The sequence below is a fragment of the Mustela nigripes genome, chromosome 3 (genome assembly GCF_022355385.1).
Source record: "Mustela nigripes isolate SB6536 chromosome 3, MUSNIG.SB6536, whole genome shotgun sequence".
In the NCBI taxonomy this organism is placed as follows: Eukaryota; Metazoa; Chordata; class Mammalia; order Carnivora; family Mustelidae; genus Mustela; species Mustela nigripes.
The window spans coordinates 119030809-119051338 of record NC_081559.1 but is presented as its reverse complement, the minus strand read 5'-3'; the positions used below and the strand labels follow the sequence as shown (position 1 = coordinate 119051338).

General features: G+C 37.0%; 1 protein-coding gene across 1 annotated transcript in view; it reads left to right on the top strand.

The window, feature by feature from the left end:
- The window catches only part of PXDNL (peroxidasin like), a 479104-nt gene that overhangs the window by 246327 nt on the left and 212247 nt on the right, over window positions 1-20530 (top strand). The window contains exon 4 of the mRNA XM_059394566.1: window positions 6127-6198. Coding sequence (XP_059250549.1) covers window positions 6127-6198 — 72 coding nt within the window. The remainder of the gene's footprint in view (window positions 1-6126; window positions 6199-20530) is intronic.

Sequence of the window (20530 nt, the reverse complement as noted above, 5' to 3'; positions counted from 1 at the left end):
ACTTCCTCATATCAGGGAGATCATATGATAGTTGTCTTTCTCCGCTTGACTTATTTCGCTAAGCATGATAGGCTCTAGTTCCATCCATGTTGTCGCAAATGGCAAGATTTCATTTCTGACAAGTCAGTTCTCACTTCCACCCTTAAAGATTTTATGTTGTCATTAATGGTTTTCTGCAACCTAGCTATGGCCTGGATAATTGTAATCCTGAATTCCCTTTCCAACATTCTGTTTATGTCCATATCCAATAGTTCTGTGGCAGAGGGCACAGTCTCTAAATTTTTCCTCTGTTGGGTGTTCTTCTTTCTAGTCATTTTGGTAAGAGATGGTTGATGGGATAGCTGAATATATCAACCATGATCCAGGCAAGGTGCATTCTGGAAAAGTTTCAGAGCAATTAGAAGTCATGACCAACAAGAAAGAAAAAGAGAGAGAGAGAGAGAAATGAGAAAACCCGCCAAAATGAGCCCCCAAACTAAGATTTATAAGGTACATAAGCAAAAAAGAACAAACAAAAAGACCAACAAAAGTAAATGAGAAGAAAAGGAAGAATAACCTGGCCAAAATGAACCCCAAGAATAAGATTTATATAATACCAGAACAAAAACAAATACAGAGAAACACTGACCAAAGAATAAGATGGGAAGGTGGTTATAAATCCTTGATGTGGGCAATGAAGGTTATTTTGATTCTTCCTGGGAGTATCTTGTTAACTTTGTTAAAGTACTCAACTTTCCCAGATACAGGGAATTAAAATTGGCTTATATATAAAGGTATTATTCAATAGAGAAAAAGGATTACCTTGAAGCTTATATCTATATGTATATTTAAAAAAAAGAAAAAGAAAAAGAAACAGTTATATGTATAAAAAAGTTCAAGTTACAAAGTTATTAAGGAATATGTTGTATTAAACTTCTAGTTGTAAGTATGTTCAAAAGTTAAGATAATAAAAATTGTGAGAATGAGTTAAAAAAAGAAAGAAAGAAAGAAAAGTTGTATCTAAGAAATATATAGGTTTTAGGCCAATACCAGGATGTTAATATATTGTTTTCCCCTGATGTTAGGATTTCACAATTTTATGGAGACCCTGTGGTGGTTGTCCTCTTGTTCTTTGGGTTGTCCTCTGGGGGTGGTGTCTGCTGCATTGTTTTCCCATCTTGCTTGGGTTGAGTCACCTTGCCTGTTATCAAGGGGCTGGCTCTGTGGAAACTGTTTTTTTAGGCTTTTGCTCTCTGGAGGTTTTTATTCTTTGAGGACTTTTTGTGGCTTTTCAGAGGGTCAGAGCAAAGTAAGAATCTGTCTACACCTAGACCTCCACCTCAGAAAGAGGCCTCAGACTGTTCCCCTCTGGGTGGTCCAGAACATACAGACACCCTTTTCAAACTCTACTGAACAACATAACCTCCCACAGGCAGTGTGCACCATCATCCCAGTAGTCCCTCAAAGCTCCCACTTGTCTCTGCACACCCTGTGCCACTAAAACCAGGAGCTATATTGGCCCAGAGAGCTATATTGGTCAGGGAGCAGTCTGGGACTGCTGTCTGGAGTCTAGGCCTATGCCGAGTACACTCAGACACTGGGTTTGCACAGGTGTCAGAAAGCTGCAGTTCCCTAACGGAGATCTCATGGGGTTTTCTCAGGTGTGGGCTGGGAGCGCTCAGAGCCTTCTGCTAGTCACAGATGGCTGTAGTCCTATATACCACCAGTCACCACCTGCAATGGGCTCTCTCAGCCTTGGGCAGGAGTGTACCAAGCCTAAGTGGTGGTGCAAGCAGTGAAAAGCCACGGGCTCAGGGACCATGGACTGGAGGCCCTGCTGGACTCTCTCTGGCATGGCTGGTTGCCTGCGTTGACTGTCCAGGAATATGGGCTTAGGCCTATGTCCATGACCACCCAACTCCACCAGTTGCCCCTTAAGATCTTTTGCTCTTTTTGAGTGCTTTTAACCAGACTCCAAGTTTGTATTGGGGTATTACTTTCCAAGGGGTCACTTCTGGGGGCTTTCTTCCCTTTCTGTTTACCCTCCAATATCAGTCCAAACTTTCCCACTCCACTTTACCTCTCCACTGATGTCTTCTGCCCCCGTGGAGATCCAGAGGTGTATAATCTTACATCTCAGGCCAATTTCATGGGTGTTCAGAGTGTTCTGGTAGATATTTAGCTTACTCAGGGGACTGATTGAAACAAGGTCTCCTATTTCTCTGCTATCTTGCCCCTCTGCCCCATTTTTTTTTCATTATTTTAGAAGGTTATCATAAATATTGGTCCTTAGAACTACTAAGTGGTGAGTTCAGTTTGCTAATATTTTTATTAATTTTGCATTGATATTCAAAGATAAGACGAGTTTGTTTTCTTGTGCAAAGTTTCTCAACTTTAGATACTAACATTTGATTTGAGTAGCAAGTGATTAAATATGAGGGTAGAGAAGAGAACTTTGGATGGCTTATTTCTTACTTCAAGGCCATGCTCTTCTGTTGACAGAGTGAATCACAATTACTTTATTCAGTCCAGCCTTTTTTGGTGTGCTTTTATTTTTTAATTTTTTAAAGGTTTTATTTATTTGACAGAGAGAGGACCAGAGAGCACAAGCAGGAAGAGTGTCAAAGGAAAGGGGAGAAGCAGACTCCCCGCTGAGCAAGGAGTCTCTTGTAGGACTCAATCCCAGGACCCTGGGCCCATGATCTTAACCAAAGGCAGATGCTTACCCAACTGAGCCACCCAGGTGCCCCTGGGTGTGTCTTTAGATTATCTGATATTATCTTAGTCTCTTTAAGACCCTTTGGCTTCTTACTTCCTTTTTTACCTTTAATACCACTCTTCGACAAGATGCTTAGCAATTGTAAGATGCTTCCCCTATTCATTTTCTCAGCCCTTTTTTGTCAATTCCCAGGAGTTAGGGCTCTGATTCCCGTGAGCTCAGACAGATTTTTATCAGGTTGGCACTTTCTCAGCTTTCTTTTTCCACCCCTTCCTTCCATCTCCCTTGCCTATAAAATCCTGCCTGACCCATTTCTGCAAGACAGACTCTGGATCTGACTTTGCTGGTGTTACTATTTCCCCTACTTAATGTGAATTGAAGATACTGATTTTCTGTTTCCTCCTATCATAGCATAGGTTGGATTCTAGATGATTTGTTTTTTCCTCTTAGTTCATTTTTAGGATATGTGGAGAGGTTTGAATTCAGGTAGTTTCCATTATCCCACAGGATGCTGGAAGTTCTCTTGCTGGTGTTAACCTAAGGAGCAGTGTATCTTGAATGCATACATTATGTATGCATGTACATATCTAACTACAGAAGTTCTATTGCTTCTTTTTAAAATACCATTTGGTCACCTTTTTAGTATTGTTTTCTATAAGATATAAGTCTAAAATGAATCTGTATATATGATATAAAATTTTACAGGTGGTTTTCAGTTTTGAGACTCCTCAATGAATATTTGATAATTTAGTTTAGTTTTTATGAAGCAGCTCATCATTATTTAAATATGATAGTAATAAAAAACCAATTTAAGCCTTTATACACATCTCTACAGAAATTGGGTCAATTTTTTATGCTTCAGGATATGATACCTGAAAAGTAATGTGGTTCCTTGACATTCAGAGAGTATAAGGTCCTTACCAGGGAGGGATATCTGAATCCTCTGGAATAAATTTACAAAATAATTTTTACCTGGTTTCTACCCATAGAATAGAGGTTTAAACTTTTCTACATATTATTATCATCTGTGGAATTTTGAAGAATCTCAGTGCTATTTCACATGGTGGACCCATTATGAAATCAGAGTTCACAGAGGCAGTATCCCAGATATCAGTATAAGGCCTGAGATAGAGCCAAAATGATGTCTTAGAAATATTGATTCTTGTACCAATACATGGATTCACACACAATTGATGTAGGAAAAATGTTAGGGTTGGAAACTGAGGGCCAAGAAATTATTCTTAAGATGTCTTTGGTGCAAAAAGGTGGCTTTATTAAAGCACAGGGACAGGACCTGTGGGCAGAAAGAGCAGCACCTGGGATATGAAAAATGGCCTGTTATATACTTTCAAGTTGGAAGGGGGTTAGGGATGGCATAAACCACCCAGATATTTTGGAAACAAGGTTTCCAGCGTCCTGAGGGGGTTAGATATTGTTAGGAAAATGTTATTTATTACTGTTTAGTAAAAACACAGTCATGAGGATCTTCAGATGTATATCAGTAGGTCATGTGTTTGGAAGATGATTGCTAACATGTATCTTGGGGGATAGAGATAAAAGAAGTTTCCAAAGGAATTTTATATGTTATAGTAGGCTACAGAATCCTGTGGGTCAGGCTAATATTGCCTTTTGCACTTACCAAAGTATTAAAATCGAGGCAACTGGGTTCCTAGAGGAATGTCACTCTGCCTCTTTCAAGGACTTGTCAATGGATTCTAAGTAGTAAGAAAATTTAATAGTTTTTCTTCTGCCTTTGTTTCCCAGATCATAACCATAGTTGAGAATCAGTGGTGGTTTTTGAGACCACAGCTCAATAATCTTTATGAGCTAGTTGAAGAGACATGGTTCTAGAAAATTCCACTTCTTGTTTTCCTAACATATAGCTATATTTTTGAGATTGTTAGGTAAAAGCAAGATCTTCCATAGTATCAAATAATGCTAAGGAAATATCTCCAGTAAGACATAAATCTCTACTAGTTACTGCTACTGTTCTGAGAAACTTACAGAGGTTCTTATCTGTGAGAAGAGAAAGTAATTTGGAATTTCCAAAGCTTCCCTAAGCACATTTTGGAAAAGTAATCTTTTTAATTTTACTAGAACTGTGATTTCTATGGCTTCTATGGTTCTTAAGTCATCTGCAGAAAGATTGCTTCAGAATCAACTGGGAAACTCGTTAAGTGCAGTTTCCTAAACCTCACCCCAAAAGAATTGGATTGAATAGGGCTGGGGGCAAGCTCAGGAGTTGTGTGTGTGTGTGTGTGTGTGTGTGTGTGTGTGTGTTTAGTTAATTAATTTATTTAGTTAATTACTTTATTTATTTATTTTTAATTTTTTATAAACATATATTTTTATCCCCAGGGGTACAGGTCTGTGAATCACCAGGTTTACACACTTCACAGCACTCACCAAAGCACATACCCTCCCCAATGTCCATATTTATTTTTTTTAATTTTTTCAATTTATTTATTTTCAGAAAAACAGTATTCATTATTTTTTCACCACACCCAGTGCTCCATACAATCCGTGCCCTCTATAATACCCACCACCTGGTACCCCAACCTCCCAACCCCCGCCACTTCAGCAGTTGTTTTTAGCAAACCATCAGGTGATTCTGATGCATTCAAAGTCACTGTGAGCTCTAGCTTATGCAAAGATGCATTCCAGAGGAACTTAGTAGGAAGTTTTAGGAATTTTGATAGCCTCAGATCCCCAGAGACACAAGTAGAACAGATACAGATTTCACTTTCATGACATTCACAAAGTATTCACATAGAGATCTAAAAAATGAAATAACTTTTCTATCCTATAGTTGATGAAAAAAGAACATAGTGTTCATATGTTGTGTAAATCGTTTTCATTAAATCTTTTGGCTGGATTAGTTACATCATCATATTTGTAAATCCATTAACAGGTTCTTTTCCTTCAGGTTTTCAGCAGCAGCCATGGGAGAACCAAAATACACCTTGTGGACCTTGTTAATATGTGTTTACTCCCTTCAGAAGAGTCCTGTGATATTTGCCAGCTTTGCAAATATAACTCCTGGTTCAATATATTCTGTATGATAGAATGAATTTGAAAAAAACATTGTTGTAGTCCAACTTTTCTTTTTCTTAGAAAAGTTGTTACCCAGTACATGTGATCTCATTAGTCAGAACTTTTCTATAATCACTCTAAGTTTTAAAGGTTTTAGGCAGTGATTCTTAGTATTTTGGATCAAGGATTTCATTGAGAATCTGACAAGAGCCTTGGAACTCTCTTGCCCAGATACTTGAACATATTTAAATGAAATCAAAGTCTCTATATATTTTAAGGGATCTATTAACATCCCAAAGCTTTTTAGCATCACGTTGTAGCTTAAAAATTCCTGATATAAGAAATGTGGCATCTATGCAAATTTATAACTTAATAGAATTTTTTATGTTTTTCAGGTATCTGTACAAGAACGAAATTCATGCCCTAGATAAGCAAACATTTAAAGGACTCATATCTTTGGAACAGCTGTAAGTAATAAAAACTCCTTATTGAATCATTGATGGTTATGGTTCAAATAGAAGCTTTTTAAGTGTCATTACATGATAGTTGAGCAATTATTTTAAGTTTTGTCATGCAGTTTGAATGATTGAATATTCTGTCATCAGTTGGATAAAAATCAGAATGCATGACAGAGGTGGCATGAGGGCAGGAAGACAGACAGCGCTCATTTGGAATCCCAGCTCCTGCATTTATTAGTTGTATGCTATTGGGCAAGTTGCCTTCCCTGAATCTGTTTCCAAATCTCTGAAATGAAGGTATTTCTACTATAGATTAAGATATTCCAAGCAAAGAGTCTAGTTTATCACTTGACACAAAATAAACATTTCATAGAAGGTAATTGATACCTGTGATTTATCAAGTTCATAGTCATTTATCTGATATGGAAACTCCCGGAGCATGAGCTCTAATCTCTTGTTCGACAAATGAATAACCAAATCCAATGTTAATTAAGTGATTTGCTTAAGGTTAAAAGTTTGTGGAATTGTTATTACAACCTAGATCTCCTGACTGCTATTCTAGTAAACTTTTTAACATTTGACACTTTATTGCTGGTTTCAAGAATAGTTTGAAATCCCATAAAATTTAGTTTCACTTTTCAGAATTTCAGTTGGAAATATGAATTCATCAGTATGAAGAAATTATGTTATATGGTTACTGTTACTGAATGGCAATTTGATGTTTTAGTGAGACATTTCTCTCAATTTTTAGTGCTGTGATGCAAATACTAATAAGATATTTGAAGATATTTTACCTCATTCATGATAAGCTATGGGATATTTATCAGCTCAGATATATAGAATACTCCTTGATCTTTAATTAATAGGACTCTTAAATACCAGAAGCTTTTGATTCTCAGTTTTGTTTCTATCTTCTCTGTGGCTTTTTATTTTCAAAAACTATTTGCAATCATTTCTGTAAGAAATGTGCTTCTGTAACAGTCCAAAGAAATCCAGATTTCTGTTTCCTGGAAGACCAAAGTGTTAGACTATTGTACTAAAATATGATCAATTGGAAATATATATATATATGTATATACATATATATATTTAAAGAATTTATGTATTTGACAGAGAGTGAGGGAAGGAGAGAGAGCACAGCAGGGGGAGCAGAAGAGGGAGAGGGGGAAGCAGGCTCCCCACTCAGAAGGGAGCCTGATGTGGGACTTGATCCCAGGACCCTGAGATCATGACCTGAGCTGAAGGCAGAGGCTCAACCCACTGAGCCACCCAGGAGCCCCAGTTGGATATATTTTTACAAACCTTTGTTTCTATTTACTTCTCTGCTTGTTAATTTTATTTTATATAACTAATGAGTCATCCTGTGACAAAGTGTGTTTCTTCATCTTTAGATAATTTCTACTATATTGTAGGACCATCACAAAAACCATTAAGTACAACTTCTTTAATAACAAAAACAAACAAAACCCTTATCACTGTGATGTGTTTTTCATCAAATATAGTCACAAATAGTTTATAAAAATTAACATATGAAAAGTTCTAATTTTTGTTTAAAGTGCACATAATACTCACCAGTAAATGCTTTATATTCTGATCATAATTAGTGGTCTTACTAATATTGAGTAATACTATTATTGCTTAAAGCCATGGAAATAGGCATTTCTGTTTGCTAATTTTAAAGCATGATTCCATGCTCTTGTGAATCACTATTCAAAGAGGATTTTTGGAATCCAAATATGTAATCCCTAATCCTTGGAATTTTTCATAATTTTAATTATAGCTCTGAAAGCCAATTCATTCTAGTATCTCTATCAAACTACAGAAGAGCTTGATATGCCTGAAATATTTTTTCTTTAAGATCTCTATACATGGCCTTTCTTTTAATGATTCTTATTGTTCACAATGCTTTTGGGATTAAAATCCTTTTTGAGAAAGGCAGGAAGACATGATAGTTGTTTGCATAGCCTTGAAAATATAGTAGGGCATTGCAATGGCAATTCTGCTACTGACATAATTGCTTACATTCAGTATGAAAGTATACTTTTTGATTTTCCTGTAGTCTTTAAGACATAGTCTGTAATCTAAAAAAGTGGCAATGAAAAGTGAAGAAAGGATATTGAAGTAGGATTTGTTAGTGTAATTCTTTTTTTTTTTATCTTTTGGTCAATTGAAAATTTGGTAAACTATATTCATTTTTTAAAAGATTTTATTTATTTAATTTTTTTTTGCTTATTTAACAGAGAGAGAGTATGAACTGTAGGAAGGGGTAGAGAGAGAAAGAGAATGTCAAGCCTACTCCATGGTGAGCACAGAGCTGACACGGGCTTGATCTCAAGACCTTGAGATCATGGTCTTGGCTGAAATCAAGAGTTAAATAGTTAACTGACTGAGCCATCCAGGTGATCCAAACTATGATCCTTTTTTAGAATCACTTTATTGAGGTATGATTATCACATAAAAGGATGTGTATGCTTTATGTAAACAACGTGATGAGTTTGGAGATAAGTATACACCAATGAAACCATTGCCACAATCTATGTCATAAATATATACATCACTTCCAAAAGTTTCCTTCCATACCTGAATTATTATTATAATTATTTTTGATAAGAACACATAATATACCCTCTTAGCAAATATTTAAGCATACAGTTCAACCTTAAGTCCTGAAACTATAACATTACCAGGACAATACATAAAGTCTTCTTGACAGTGGTCTTCAATGATTTCTTGGATATGAAAGTGAAAACACAGATTACAAAAGCAAAAATAGATAATTAGAGCTATATCAAACTAAAAAACTTCTGTACAACAAAGAAAACCATCAACAAAATGAAAGGCACCTCATGTAATGGAAAAATATTTGCAAACATATATCCAGTAAATCCAAAACATATGAGGAACTCTTACAATTCAATAACAAAAATCCAAATAACCTGATTTAAAAATAGGGAAAGGAGTTGAAAAGATATTTCCCCCAGAAAGACTTAGAAATGGCCAACAGTATATGAAAGTGTTCTCAATGTCACTAATCATCAGGGAAATGCAAATTAAAAACATGATGTGAAGTCACCTCACACTAGTTAGCATGGCTATTAGAAAAAAAAAAATATTGTTGAAGATGGTGCAGAGGAAAGAGAATTCCTTGCACAGTGTTGGTGGGAATGTAAATTGGTGCAACCACTCTGGAAAAAAGTACAAACATTTCTCAAAAAATTAAAAAATACAATTACCATGTTATCCACCAATCCCACATCTGGATATTTATTCAAAGAAGTTGAATTCAGGATCTCAAAGAAATACCTGCACTCCCATGTTCACTGCAACATTATTTATAATAACCCTCTGTCCACTGACAGATGAATTGATAAGGAAAATGTGGTACATACATACATACACTAGAATATTATTCAGGATCAAAAAGGAATGAAATCCTGCCATTTGTGATAACCTGGTCGAATTTGGAAGACATTATGCTAAGTGAAGTAAGCCTGACACAGAAGGACAAATACTATATAATACCACTTGTAAGAGAAATATAAATAGTCAAAGAAGTACAGAGTAGAATAGTGGTTGCCAGGGGATGGGGGCAGGAGAAATGGGGAGGTGTTAATCAAAGGGTGCAATCTTTTAGTAATGAGAAATGAATAAAACCTAGCAATCTACTGTACTAAATAGTGACAAGCCACATTCTGCTTTAAGGATGAATTCTTTCTTTATATTGCATTAGAATATCTTCCATGTGTTGGCTACATGAAGAGACATTTTGATATTAAATACAAGTAATAAAGCAAAAATGTTATTTTAAGCATTAATAAGGCACAGTTGTTTCTGTAGAATAATTTATATTCTTATATTGATTGTGTCAGGGCAGTGAATGGAGTAAGGAGTAATTATCTTTATAAGAAATAGAATGGATTTTTATGTAGGAATATAGTATTATTATATATTAAGAAAGTGTATATTAAATGAATATTTATGAGGATTCAATCAATTTTATCAAAGGTAAAGACCATTTCCTTGGGTATAATTTTTCATTTTTTATATAGTTGAACACCACTGTTTAAGGAGGATAGCATTTCCAAAGCATGTTTTTATTCTTCAAATGATGCAGAGGACTCTAATGCTTCTACCTTTCTGAACAAGAGTACCTGCTGTGTTCTTAGGAAGCACAGTTTAATATTTCTTGTATTATTAGTCAGTCATCCTGCTTTCAATTACTCTTCTTGATCCAAAATTTCTGTCTTTATTCTGCTGATACAATGGACATATTTTCATTGATAATTTTTTTTTTTTGCCAATAAATTTCTCATCCTAACCTCCTTAATAGGAACTAAATATCTCTTGTGAAATGATATTTTCTAGTAATGGTCCTCATATGACCACTGAACTAGAAGTAATACAATCCATTTTAGTTAGTCATTACTTTAAACTTAAAATATTTCCTTTTCAATGTATAACTTCATATTCCTTACTTTTCCTTTTCTTTAGATGTTTACTATTGCTAAGTGATATATTTTATCTAGAGCATTTCTATTATATAAAAACAGGCTTTCATACCTGTGTTAAACTGTTATGTTTTGCTCCATGTCTTAAATATCAACATCATATTCCATTGTCTACTGAAATTACAGAAAGAGACAAAACAGTGTTTCCAAGAACATAAGATATTATGAACTAAGTTTGAACTAAGTATGAAATAAGACGGAACTAAATTTGATCTGACTGAATATGTGTTGCACTTATTAATTATTTAATCTTGAGCATTTCACTTTACAATTCTAAACCTTATTTTCCTTATATTGTTTATTAAATAAGGATAATAGTAGCTATTTGCCAGGCTAACTCTGAGATCTAAGGATAATATAGATAAAACACTTGACAATAGTTGATCCTGAAATAACAATACCTATTATTTTTTTAAATTTTTCCATAGCATATATTCTTTCTTTTTTTTAAAATTTCAATTATTTTTTTTCAGTGTTCCAAAATTCATTGTTTATGCACCACACCCAGTGCTCCATGCAATACATGCCCTCCATAATACCCACCACCAGGCTCACCCAACCTCCTACTCCCTCCCCTCCAAAACCCTCAGTTTGTTTCTCAGAGTCCACAGTCTCTCATGGTTTGTCCCCTTCTCCAATCCCTCCCCCCCACTCACTTCTCTCCATCTCCCAATGTCTTCTGTGTTATTCCTTATGCTCCACAAGTAATACCTATTATTTTTAATTATATTTATTATTATTTTATAGTTATTAGTTCACTATTTTATGAACAACTTGTCAAAAAAAACCCCAGCTAATTTGGGGCACCTGGATGGCTCAGTGGGTTAGGCCTCTGCCCTCAGCTTAGGTCATGGTCTCAGGGTCCTGGGATCAAGCCCCACATAGGACTTTCTAATCAGCGGGGAGCCTGCTTCCCTCTCTCTCTGCCTGCCTCTCTGCCTACTTGTGATCTCTCTCTCTCTCTGTCAAATAAATAAATAAATAAAGTCTTTTTTTTTTTAAAGAAACAGCTAATTTGTTATTTATTTATTTAAAGAAATGGCTAATTTAAATGGTGTATTTTTAAAAAAGACTTACTTATTTGATAAAGAGAGAGAGAGTAGGGGTGGGGAGGGACAAGGGGAAAGGAGAGGGAGAGAGAAGCAGACTTTGTCCTGAGTTGGAGCCTGAAGCAGGGCTTGACCTCATGACCTTGAGATCACAACCTAAGCTGCAACTAAGAGTTGGTTGCTTAACTGACCATGCCACTCAGGTATCCCCAAATGGTATATTTTTAAAATACAAATATATTTTTGATATTTTTTAAACTTAGCTAGTGATATAAAGTATTATTAACTTAATGTCTTTGACTTTTCTTGATCTGTCTAGTTTATCTTAAAGGACTTTTCAACTTGATTACTTAACATAAGCCATAAATGACTATAAATGCTAACAAGGTACCATCTTTTTAAACATGTAAATATATCAAATTATAAAGTTAATATTTCAAAGGTTTTTAAAAGTATCTTTTTTTTTCCAAGAGGCTTCAAGCCTGATTGCATTTTTTTAAGAATATAAAATTACAAAGAACAGAATAGCTAGCTTAATGTTTTTGGATTTATAGATACTTGGAAAATACAAAAATTCTGACTGGAACAAAAGAATATATGGGTAAAACTTCTTTTGCTCATTCATTGCCTGAAAGTCCTACATTAGAGCCCCTTTGGGCTTATCTAAATTGTCACTGTCATTCATCCAAAAATCACCAGGTAAATCTCTGTTAGTTAAACAAATTGAGTTTGTCACTAATTGCAGGAAATGAGAACACATGCTGTGGGAGTCATGGGGACTGTCATTAAGAGGATGTTAGAAAAAACATGTTATAAACTTAAACTTTGGGTAGGTGATTTTGGAGAGGGAAAGAAGGCAGGAATTTGCTCTAAATTGAATAATTCCAGAAAATGTGCACCAAAACTATGATTGTGTATCTTACTTAATCTTATCTATAGAGAGGGGAGAATAGAATAGGAATAAAACTGTAATTGATTGGATATAGGATTCACTGAATCTGGCCAAAAGAAGAGGGTGTTTGGTATTTTGTGGGTGGCAAAGTAACCTTGTTTTTGTTTGTGCTTAGACAAAATTAGCAAGTAGCCTTGTTTTGTTCCATTTTATCAAGGTTTCAGAGTAACCTTGTCTTAGCTTGGATTCTGTGAGATTATGTTCAATAGAATACCATGGTCTATCCATGAGTGCTAGGCCAGCTTTTGAATGTCAAAGATCATCTTTCTTTTTTTTAATTTTTCCTTTGTCAAGATAAATTAGAGCCCAGAATTCAGAATAAAGCATAGATCATTACAGCGGTAAAGATTCTTTATTAAAGACTTTATTTAAAATGATCCTTCCATCAGATCACTAGTAACTTATTCTCAGTATAAAAAGGATCTTTGATGTATAACATATGAAAAAATTCCATTGATTTATAAACAGAGACAAATTTCTGCTTTTGACTATGATGTTGTAGGAGACAGCATTTACATTCTGCTTTTTTTTTTTTTTAAAGATTTTATTTATTTATTTGTCAGAGAGAGAGTGAATGAGAGCGAGCACAGGCAGACAGAGTGGAAGGAAGAGTCAGAGGAAGAAGCAGGCTCCCTGCGGAGCAAGGAGCCCGATGTGGGACTCGATCCCAGGATGCTGGGATCATGACCTGAGCCGAAGGCAGCCGCTCAACCAACTGAGCCACCCAGGCGTCCCTACATTCTGCTTTTAAAACCCCCCCAAAACAGACAAAATATATAAACCAGCAGTTTTCAGGCAATGGACAATAGACAACAAAGAGCTGTGATCCATGACACAGGGACTCATGATGTGATCTCTGTGACTGTGCAGTTTTCAAGTTGAAGCACAGGGAGGGTTACATAGCCAGAGATTGGGTAAGTTGAGGAAGCAGAAATTGGAGTTTGGGGGTCCCGGCATGGTGAAAACTGGTGACAGGGGGCACCAGAAAGCAGAAAACTCCATGGAGAGGGCTCTGGACCTCCAGGGGTTTCTCCTGGTCTTTGGTTGGATACTGATCAGTACAAATTTCAGGAAACTACCTGTGCATAGAAGGGAACTACTAGAAATCTCTAGGTCAGAAATTCCTGAATTTCCTACCCAGGGCAGAGAATATTTTGTGGTACTAACAGCCAGTGTGGAAGGACCTGATGCTACCTAGCACTGGATAGAGTTCTCAGTAGAGTGTCACCTTAATAGAAGGGCTAAATGAGTTCTAAGATGAAGATTTCTTTATCTGCTCTAATAAAAATAAAAAAAGCCAAAGAGAATCAAACTGCTCTCAGGTAATATAACTGTGCAGAATGAAGTTCACTATTCATCAAGGAAATGCAAAAAAATCTAGCAGTGAATAACCCAACATTCACAACTCTTCTGATTCAATCAGAAATTGCCAAGCAAGCACTTGATGACAGAGTTATAAAATCAAAAACCAAAACCTGACAATACTAAGAGGAAAAATAAGCAAATTGAACACTCTTTTGTCAATAATTGATAGAAAAATAGATGGAAAAAAATCACTAAGCATATAGGAGACCAGAATACCAGTACCAACTTGACCTAACTGATAGTAATAGGGCACTCCACCTCAAACCTGAAAAAGATACATTTTCAAGTGCAGAAGGAACACTTACAGAGATAGATCATATTCTAAACTACGAAATAATTCTAAATAATTTTTTTCAATTCTTTTTTTTTAAATTTTTTATTTTTCATAAACATATATTTTTATCCCCAGGGGTACAGGTCTGTGAATCGCCAGGTTTACACACTTCACAGCACTCACCAAAGCACATACCTGCCCCAATGTCCATAACCCCACCCCCCTTCTCTCAACCCCCCTTCCCCCAGCAACCCTCAGTTTGTTTTGTGAGATTAAGAGTAACTATGGTTTGTCTCCCTCCCAATCCCATCTTGTTTCATTTACTCTTCTCCTACCCATTTAAGCCCCCATGTTGCATCACCACTTCCTCATATCAGGGAGATCATGTGATAGCTGTCATTCTCAGCTTGACTTATTTCGCTAAACATGATAGGCTATAGTTCCATCCATGTTGTCACAAATGGCAAGATTTCATTTCTTTTGATGGCTGCATAGTATTTCATTGTGTATATATACCACATCTTCTTGATCCATTCATCTGTTGATGGACATCTAGGTTCTTTCCACAGTTTGGCTATTGTGGACGTTGCTGCTGTAAACATTCAGGTGCACGTGCCCCTTTGGATCACTACGTTTGTATCTTTAGGGTAAATACCCAGTAGTGCAATTGCTGGGTCATAGGGCAGTACTATTTTCAACATTTTGAGGAACCTCCATGCTGTTTTCCAGAGTGGTTGCACCAGCTTGCATTCCCACCAACAGTGTAGGAGGGTTCCCCTTTCTCTGCATCCTCGCCAGCATCTGTCATTTCCTGACTTGTTGATTTTAGCCATTCTGACTGGTGTGAGGTGATATCGCATTGTGGTTTTGATTTGTATTTCCCCGATGCCGAGTGATATGGAGCACTTTTTCATGTGTCTGTTGGGCATCTGGATGTCTTCTTTGCAGAAATGTCTGTTCATGTCCTCTGCCCATTTCTTGATTGGATTATTTGTTCTTTGGGTGTTGAGTTTGCTAAGTTCTTTATAGATTTTGGACACTAGTCCTTTATCTGATATGTCGTTTGCAAATATCTTCTCCCATTCTGTCAGTTGTCTTTTGATTTTGTTAACTGTTTCCTTTGCTGTGCAAAAGCTTTTGATCTTGATGAAATCCCAATAGTTCATTTTTGCTCTTGCTTCCCTTGCCTTTGGCGATGTTCCTAGGAAGATGTTGCTGCGGCTGAGGTCAAAGAGGTTGCTGCCTGTGTTCTCAAGGATTTTGATGGATTCCTTTCTCACATTGAGGTCCTTCATCCATTTTGAGTCTATTTTGTGTGTGGTGTAAGGAAATGGTCCAATTACATTTTTCTGCATGTGGCTGTCCAATTTTCCCAGCACCATTTATTGAAAAGGCTGTCCTTTTTACATTGGACATTCTTTCCTGCTTTGTCTAAGATTAGTTGACCATAGAGTTGAGGGTCTATTTCTGGGCTCTCTATTCTGTTCCATTGATCTATGTGTCTGTTTTTGTGCCAGTACCATGCTGTCTTGATGATGACAGCTTTGTAATAGAGCTTGAAGTCCGGAAATGTAATGCCACCAACGTTGCCTTTCTTTTTCAATATCCCTTTGGCTATTCGAGGTTTTTTCTGGTTCCATATAAATTTTAGAATTATTTGTTCCATTACTTTGAAAAAGATAGATGGTACTTTCATAGGAATTGCATTAAATGTGTAGATTGCTTTAGGTAGCTGAATAGCAGTGGTGATAATGGACATCCCAGCCATGTTCCTGACCTTAGCGGAAAAGCTTTCAGTTTTTCTCCATTGACAATGATATTTGTGGTGGGTTTTTCATAAATGGCTTTGATGATATTGAGGTATGTGCCCTCTATCCCTACACTTTGAAGAGTTTTGATCAGGAAGGGATGCTGTACTTTGTCAAATGCTTTTTCAGCATCTATTGAGAGTATCATATGATTCTTGTTCTTTCTTTTATTGATGTGTTGTATCACATTAATTGATTTGTGGACATTGAACCAACCTTGCATCCCTGGAGTAAATCCCACTTGGTCGTGGTGAGTAATCCTTTTAATGTACTGTTGAATCCTATTGGCTAGTATTTTGGTGAGAATTTTCGCATCTGTGTTCATCAAGGATATTGGTCTATAGCTCTCTTTTTTGATGGGATCCTTGTCTGGTTTTGGGATCAAGGTGATGCTGGCCTCATAAAATGAGTTTGGAAGTTTTCCTTCCATTTCTATTTTTTGGAACAGTTTCAGGAGAATAGGAATTAGTTCTTCTTTAAATGTTTGGTAGAATTCCACCGGGAAGCCGTCTGGCCCTGGGCTTTTGTTTGTTTGGAGATTTTTAATGACTGTTTCAATCTCCTTACTGGTTATGGGTCTGTTCAGGCTTTCTATTTCTTTCTGGTTCAGTTGTGGTAGTTTTTATGTGTCTAGGAATGCATCCATTTCTTCCAGATTGTCAAATTTGTTGGCGTAGAGTTGCTCATAGTATGTTCTTATAATTGTTTGTATTTCTTTGGTGTTAGTTGTGATCTCTCCTCTTTTATTCATGATTTTATTTATTTGGGTCCTTTCTCTTTTCTTTTTGATAAGTCGGGACAAGGGTTTATCAATTTTATTAATTCTTTCAAAGAACCAGCTCCTAGTTTTATTGATTTGTTCTATTGTTTTTTGGTTTCTATTTCATTGATTTCTGCTCTGATCTTTATGATTTCTCTTCTCCTGCTGGTCTTAGGGTTTCTTTTTTGTTCTTTCTCCAGCTCCTTTAGGTGTAGGGTTAGATTGTGTACCTGAGACCTTTCTTGTTTCTTGAGAAAGGCTTGTACCGCTATATATTTTCCTCTCAGGACTGCCTTTGTTGTGTCCCACAGATTTTGAACCGTTGTATTTTCATTATCATTTGTTTCCATGATTTTTTCCAATTCTTCTTTAATTTCCCGGTTGACCCATTCATTCTTTAGAAGGATGCTGTTTAGTCTCCAAACTTTAGTTCTTTCCAAACTTCCTCTTGTGGTTGAGTTCTAGCTTCAGAGCATTGTGGTCTGAAAATATGCAGGGAATGATCCCAATCTTTTGATACCGGTTGAGTCCTGATTTAGGACCAAGGATGTGATCTATTCTAGAGAATGTTCCATGTGCACTAGAGAAGAATGTGTATTCTGTTGCTTTGGGATGAAATGTTCTGAATATATCTGTGATGTCCATCTGGTCCAGTGTGTCATTTAAGGCCTTTATTTCCTTGTTGATCTTTTGCTTGGATGATCTGTCCATTTCAGTGAGGGGAGTGTTAAAGTCCCCTACTATTATTGTATTATTGTTGATGTGTTTCTTTGATTTTGTTATTAATTGGTTTATATAGTTGGCTGCTCCCACGTTGGGGGCATAGATATTTAAAATTGTTAGATCTTCTTGTTGGACAGACCCTTTGAGTATGATATAGTGTCCTTCCTCATCTCTTATTATAGTATTTGGCTTAACAACTAATTGATCTGATATAAGGATTGCCACTCCTGCTTTCTTCTGATGTCCATTAGCATGGTAAATTCTTTTCCACACCCTCACTTTAAATCTGGAGGTGTCTTCGGGCTTAAAATGAGTTTCTTGGAGGCAACATATAGATGGGTTTTGTGTTTTTATCCATTCTGATACCCTGTGTCTTTTGACAGGGGCATTTAGCCCATTAACATTCAGGGTAACTATTGAGTGATATGAATTTAGTGCCATTGTATTGCCTGTAATGTGACTGTTACTGTATATGGTCTCTGTTCCTTTCTGATCTACCACTTGTAGGCTCTCTCTTTGCTTAGAGGACCCCTTTCAATATTTCCTGTAGAGCTGGTTTGGTGTTTGCAAATTCTTTTAGTTTTTGTTTGTCCTGGAAGCTTTTTATCTCTCCTTCTATTTTCAGTGATAGCCTAGCTGGATATATTATTCTTGGCTGCATGTTTTTCTCATTTAGTGCCCTGAAAATATCATGCCAGCTCTTTCTGGCCTGCCAGGTCTCTGTGGATAAGTCAGCTGCCAATCTAATATTTTTACCATTGTATGTTACAGACTTCTTTTCCCCGGGCTGCTTTCAGGATTTTCTCTTTGTCACTAAGATTTGTAAACTTACTATTAGGTGACAGGGTGTGGGCCTATTCTTTTTAATTTTGAGGGGCGTTCTCTGAACCTCCTGAATTTTGATGCTCGTTCCCTTTGCCATATTGGGGAAATTCTCCCCAATAATTCTCTCCAGTATACCTTCTGCTCCCCTCTCTCTTTCTTCTTCTTCTGGAATCCCAATTATTCTAATGTTGTTTCGTCTTATGGTGTCACTTATCTCTCGAATTCTTCCCTCGTGTTCCAGTACCTGTTTGTCCCTCTTTTGCTCAGCTTCTTTTTTCTCTGCAATTTGGTCTTCTATATCACTAATTCTTTCTTCTGCCTCATTTATCCTAGCAGTGAGAGCCTCCATTTTTTATTGCACCTCATTAATTTATTTCAACTTGGTTAGATTTTAGTTCTTTTATTTCTCCAGAAAGGGCTTTTATATCTCCCGAGAGGGTTTCTCTAATATCTTCCATGCCTTTTTTGAGCCCGGCTACATCCTTGAGAATCATCATTCTGAGCTCTAGATCTGACGTATTACCGATGTCTGTATTGATTAGGTCCCTAGCCTTCGGTACTGCTTCTTGTTCTTTTTTTTGTGTTGAATTTTTCCGTCTTGTCATTTTGTCCAGATAAAGGTATATGAAGGAGCAAGTGAAATACTAAAAGTGTGGCAACAACCCCAGTTAAATATGCTTTAACCTAATCAGAAGAGATCCCAAATCGTGAGGGGGGAGAAAGGGGATAAAAAGAGGTTCAAAAAGAAAGAAAGAAAAAAAAAGTAAAGAATTAAAAATAGAAAATGAATAAAGAAAAGTAAAAAACGAAAAAAAATATATATTAGATAAACTAGTTTTAAAACGTTAGAAAAGAAAAGGGTAAAAGTTAAAAAAAATTTAGAAGAAGAAGAGAAAAAAAATGAAAAAGAAAAAAATTAAATTAACTGCAAGACTAAAGAATCACAGGGAAAAAGCCATGATTTCTGTGCTTTGCTTTCTCCTCCTCTGGAATTCTGCTGCTCTCCTTGGTATTGAAACCGCACTCCTTGGTAGGTGAACTTGGTCTTAGCTGGATTTTTTGTTGATCTTCTGGTGGAGGGGTCTGGTGTAGTGATTCTCATGTGTCTTTGCCCCAGGCGGAATTGTACCGCCCTTACCAGGGGCTGGGCTGAGTAATACGCTCGGGTTTGCTTTCAGGAGCTTTTGTTTCCTGAGTGCTTTCTGTATAGTTCTGGAGGATGGAAATACAAATGGCGGCCTCCTGGTCTCCAGTCCGGAGGAGCCGAGAGCCTGGGGCCCCACTCCTCAGTGCGCCTCAGAGAACAGCGCCCAGTAACTCCCATCTGCCTGTCCTCCTTCCACTCCGAGCTCACCGATCCTGCGGCTGGTTCAAGGTAACCCCGAGCTGTGAGCTTACTGTAGGCCCTGTCTCTGTAGCCGGCTTTCCCGTTCCAATACCTGCAAGCTCTGCGACACTCAGACACCTCTGATCCTTCTGTGACCCCGCGGGACCTGAGGCCATGCTGACCCTGCGTGGGCTTCACCCCGGTTTAGCCTCTGGAGTGATGTCCCTCAGCGGAACAGACTTTTAAAAGTCCTGATTTTGTGCTCCATTGCTCCGCCCTTGTTGGGAGCTGGCCCCTCCCCCCGGGGTCTATCTTCCCGTCACTTTGGATTCACTTCTCCACCAGTCCTACCTTTCAGAAAGTGGTTGTTTTTCTGTTTCTAGAATTGCTGTTCTTCTTCTCTTCAATCTGCTGATGGATTTGCAGGTGTTTGCAATCTTTAGATAAGCTATCTAGCTGATCTCCTACTAGCTAAAGTAGTCTCAGCCTGCTACTTCTCCGCCATCTTGACTCCTCCTAAATAATTATCTTTTTAAATTGCAAATGGATTTATCCATGAATAGGAGAGAATTGCGATTTGGGACAAACTAGCTATGGTAAGCCATAGACAAGTCCAACAATCAAAGGAGAAAATGTTATTTCATGAAGAGGAGGGGGTTGGGAGTGGTTGTTCTGGACAGAAGTCTATTGGTGATAAGGAAGCGTTCAGGGTGATGATGGTTTCTCATTGGCTGAGTTGCAGGTGTCGTT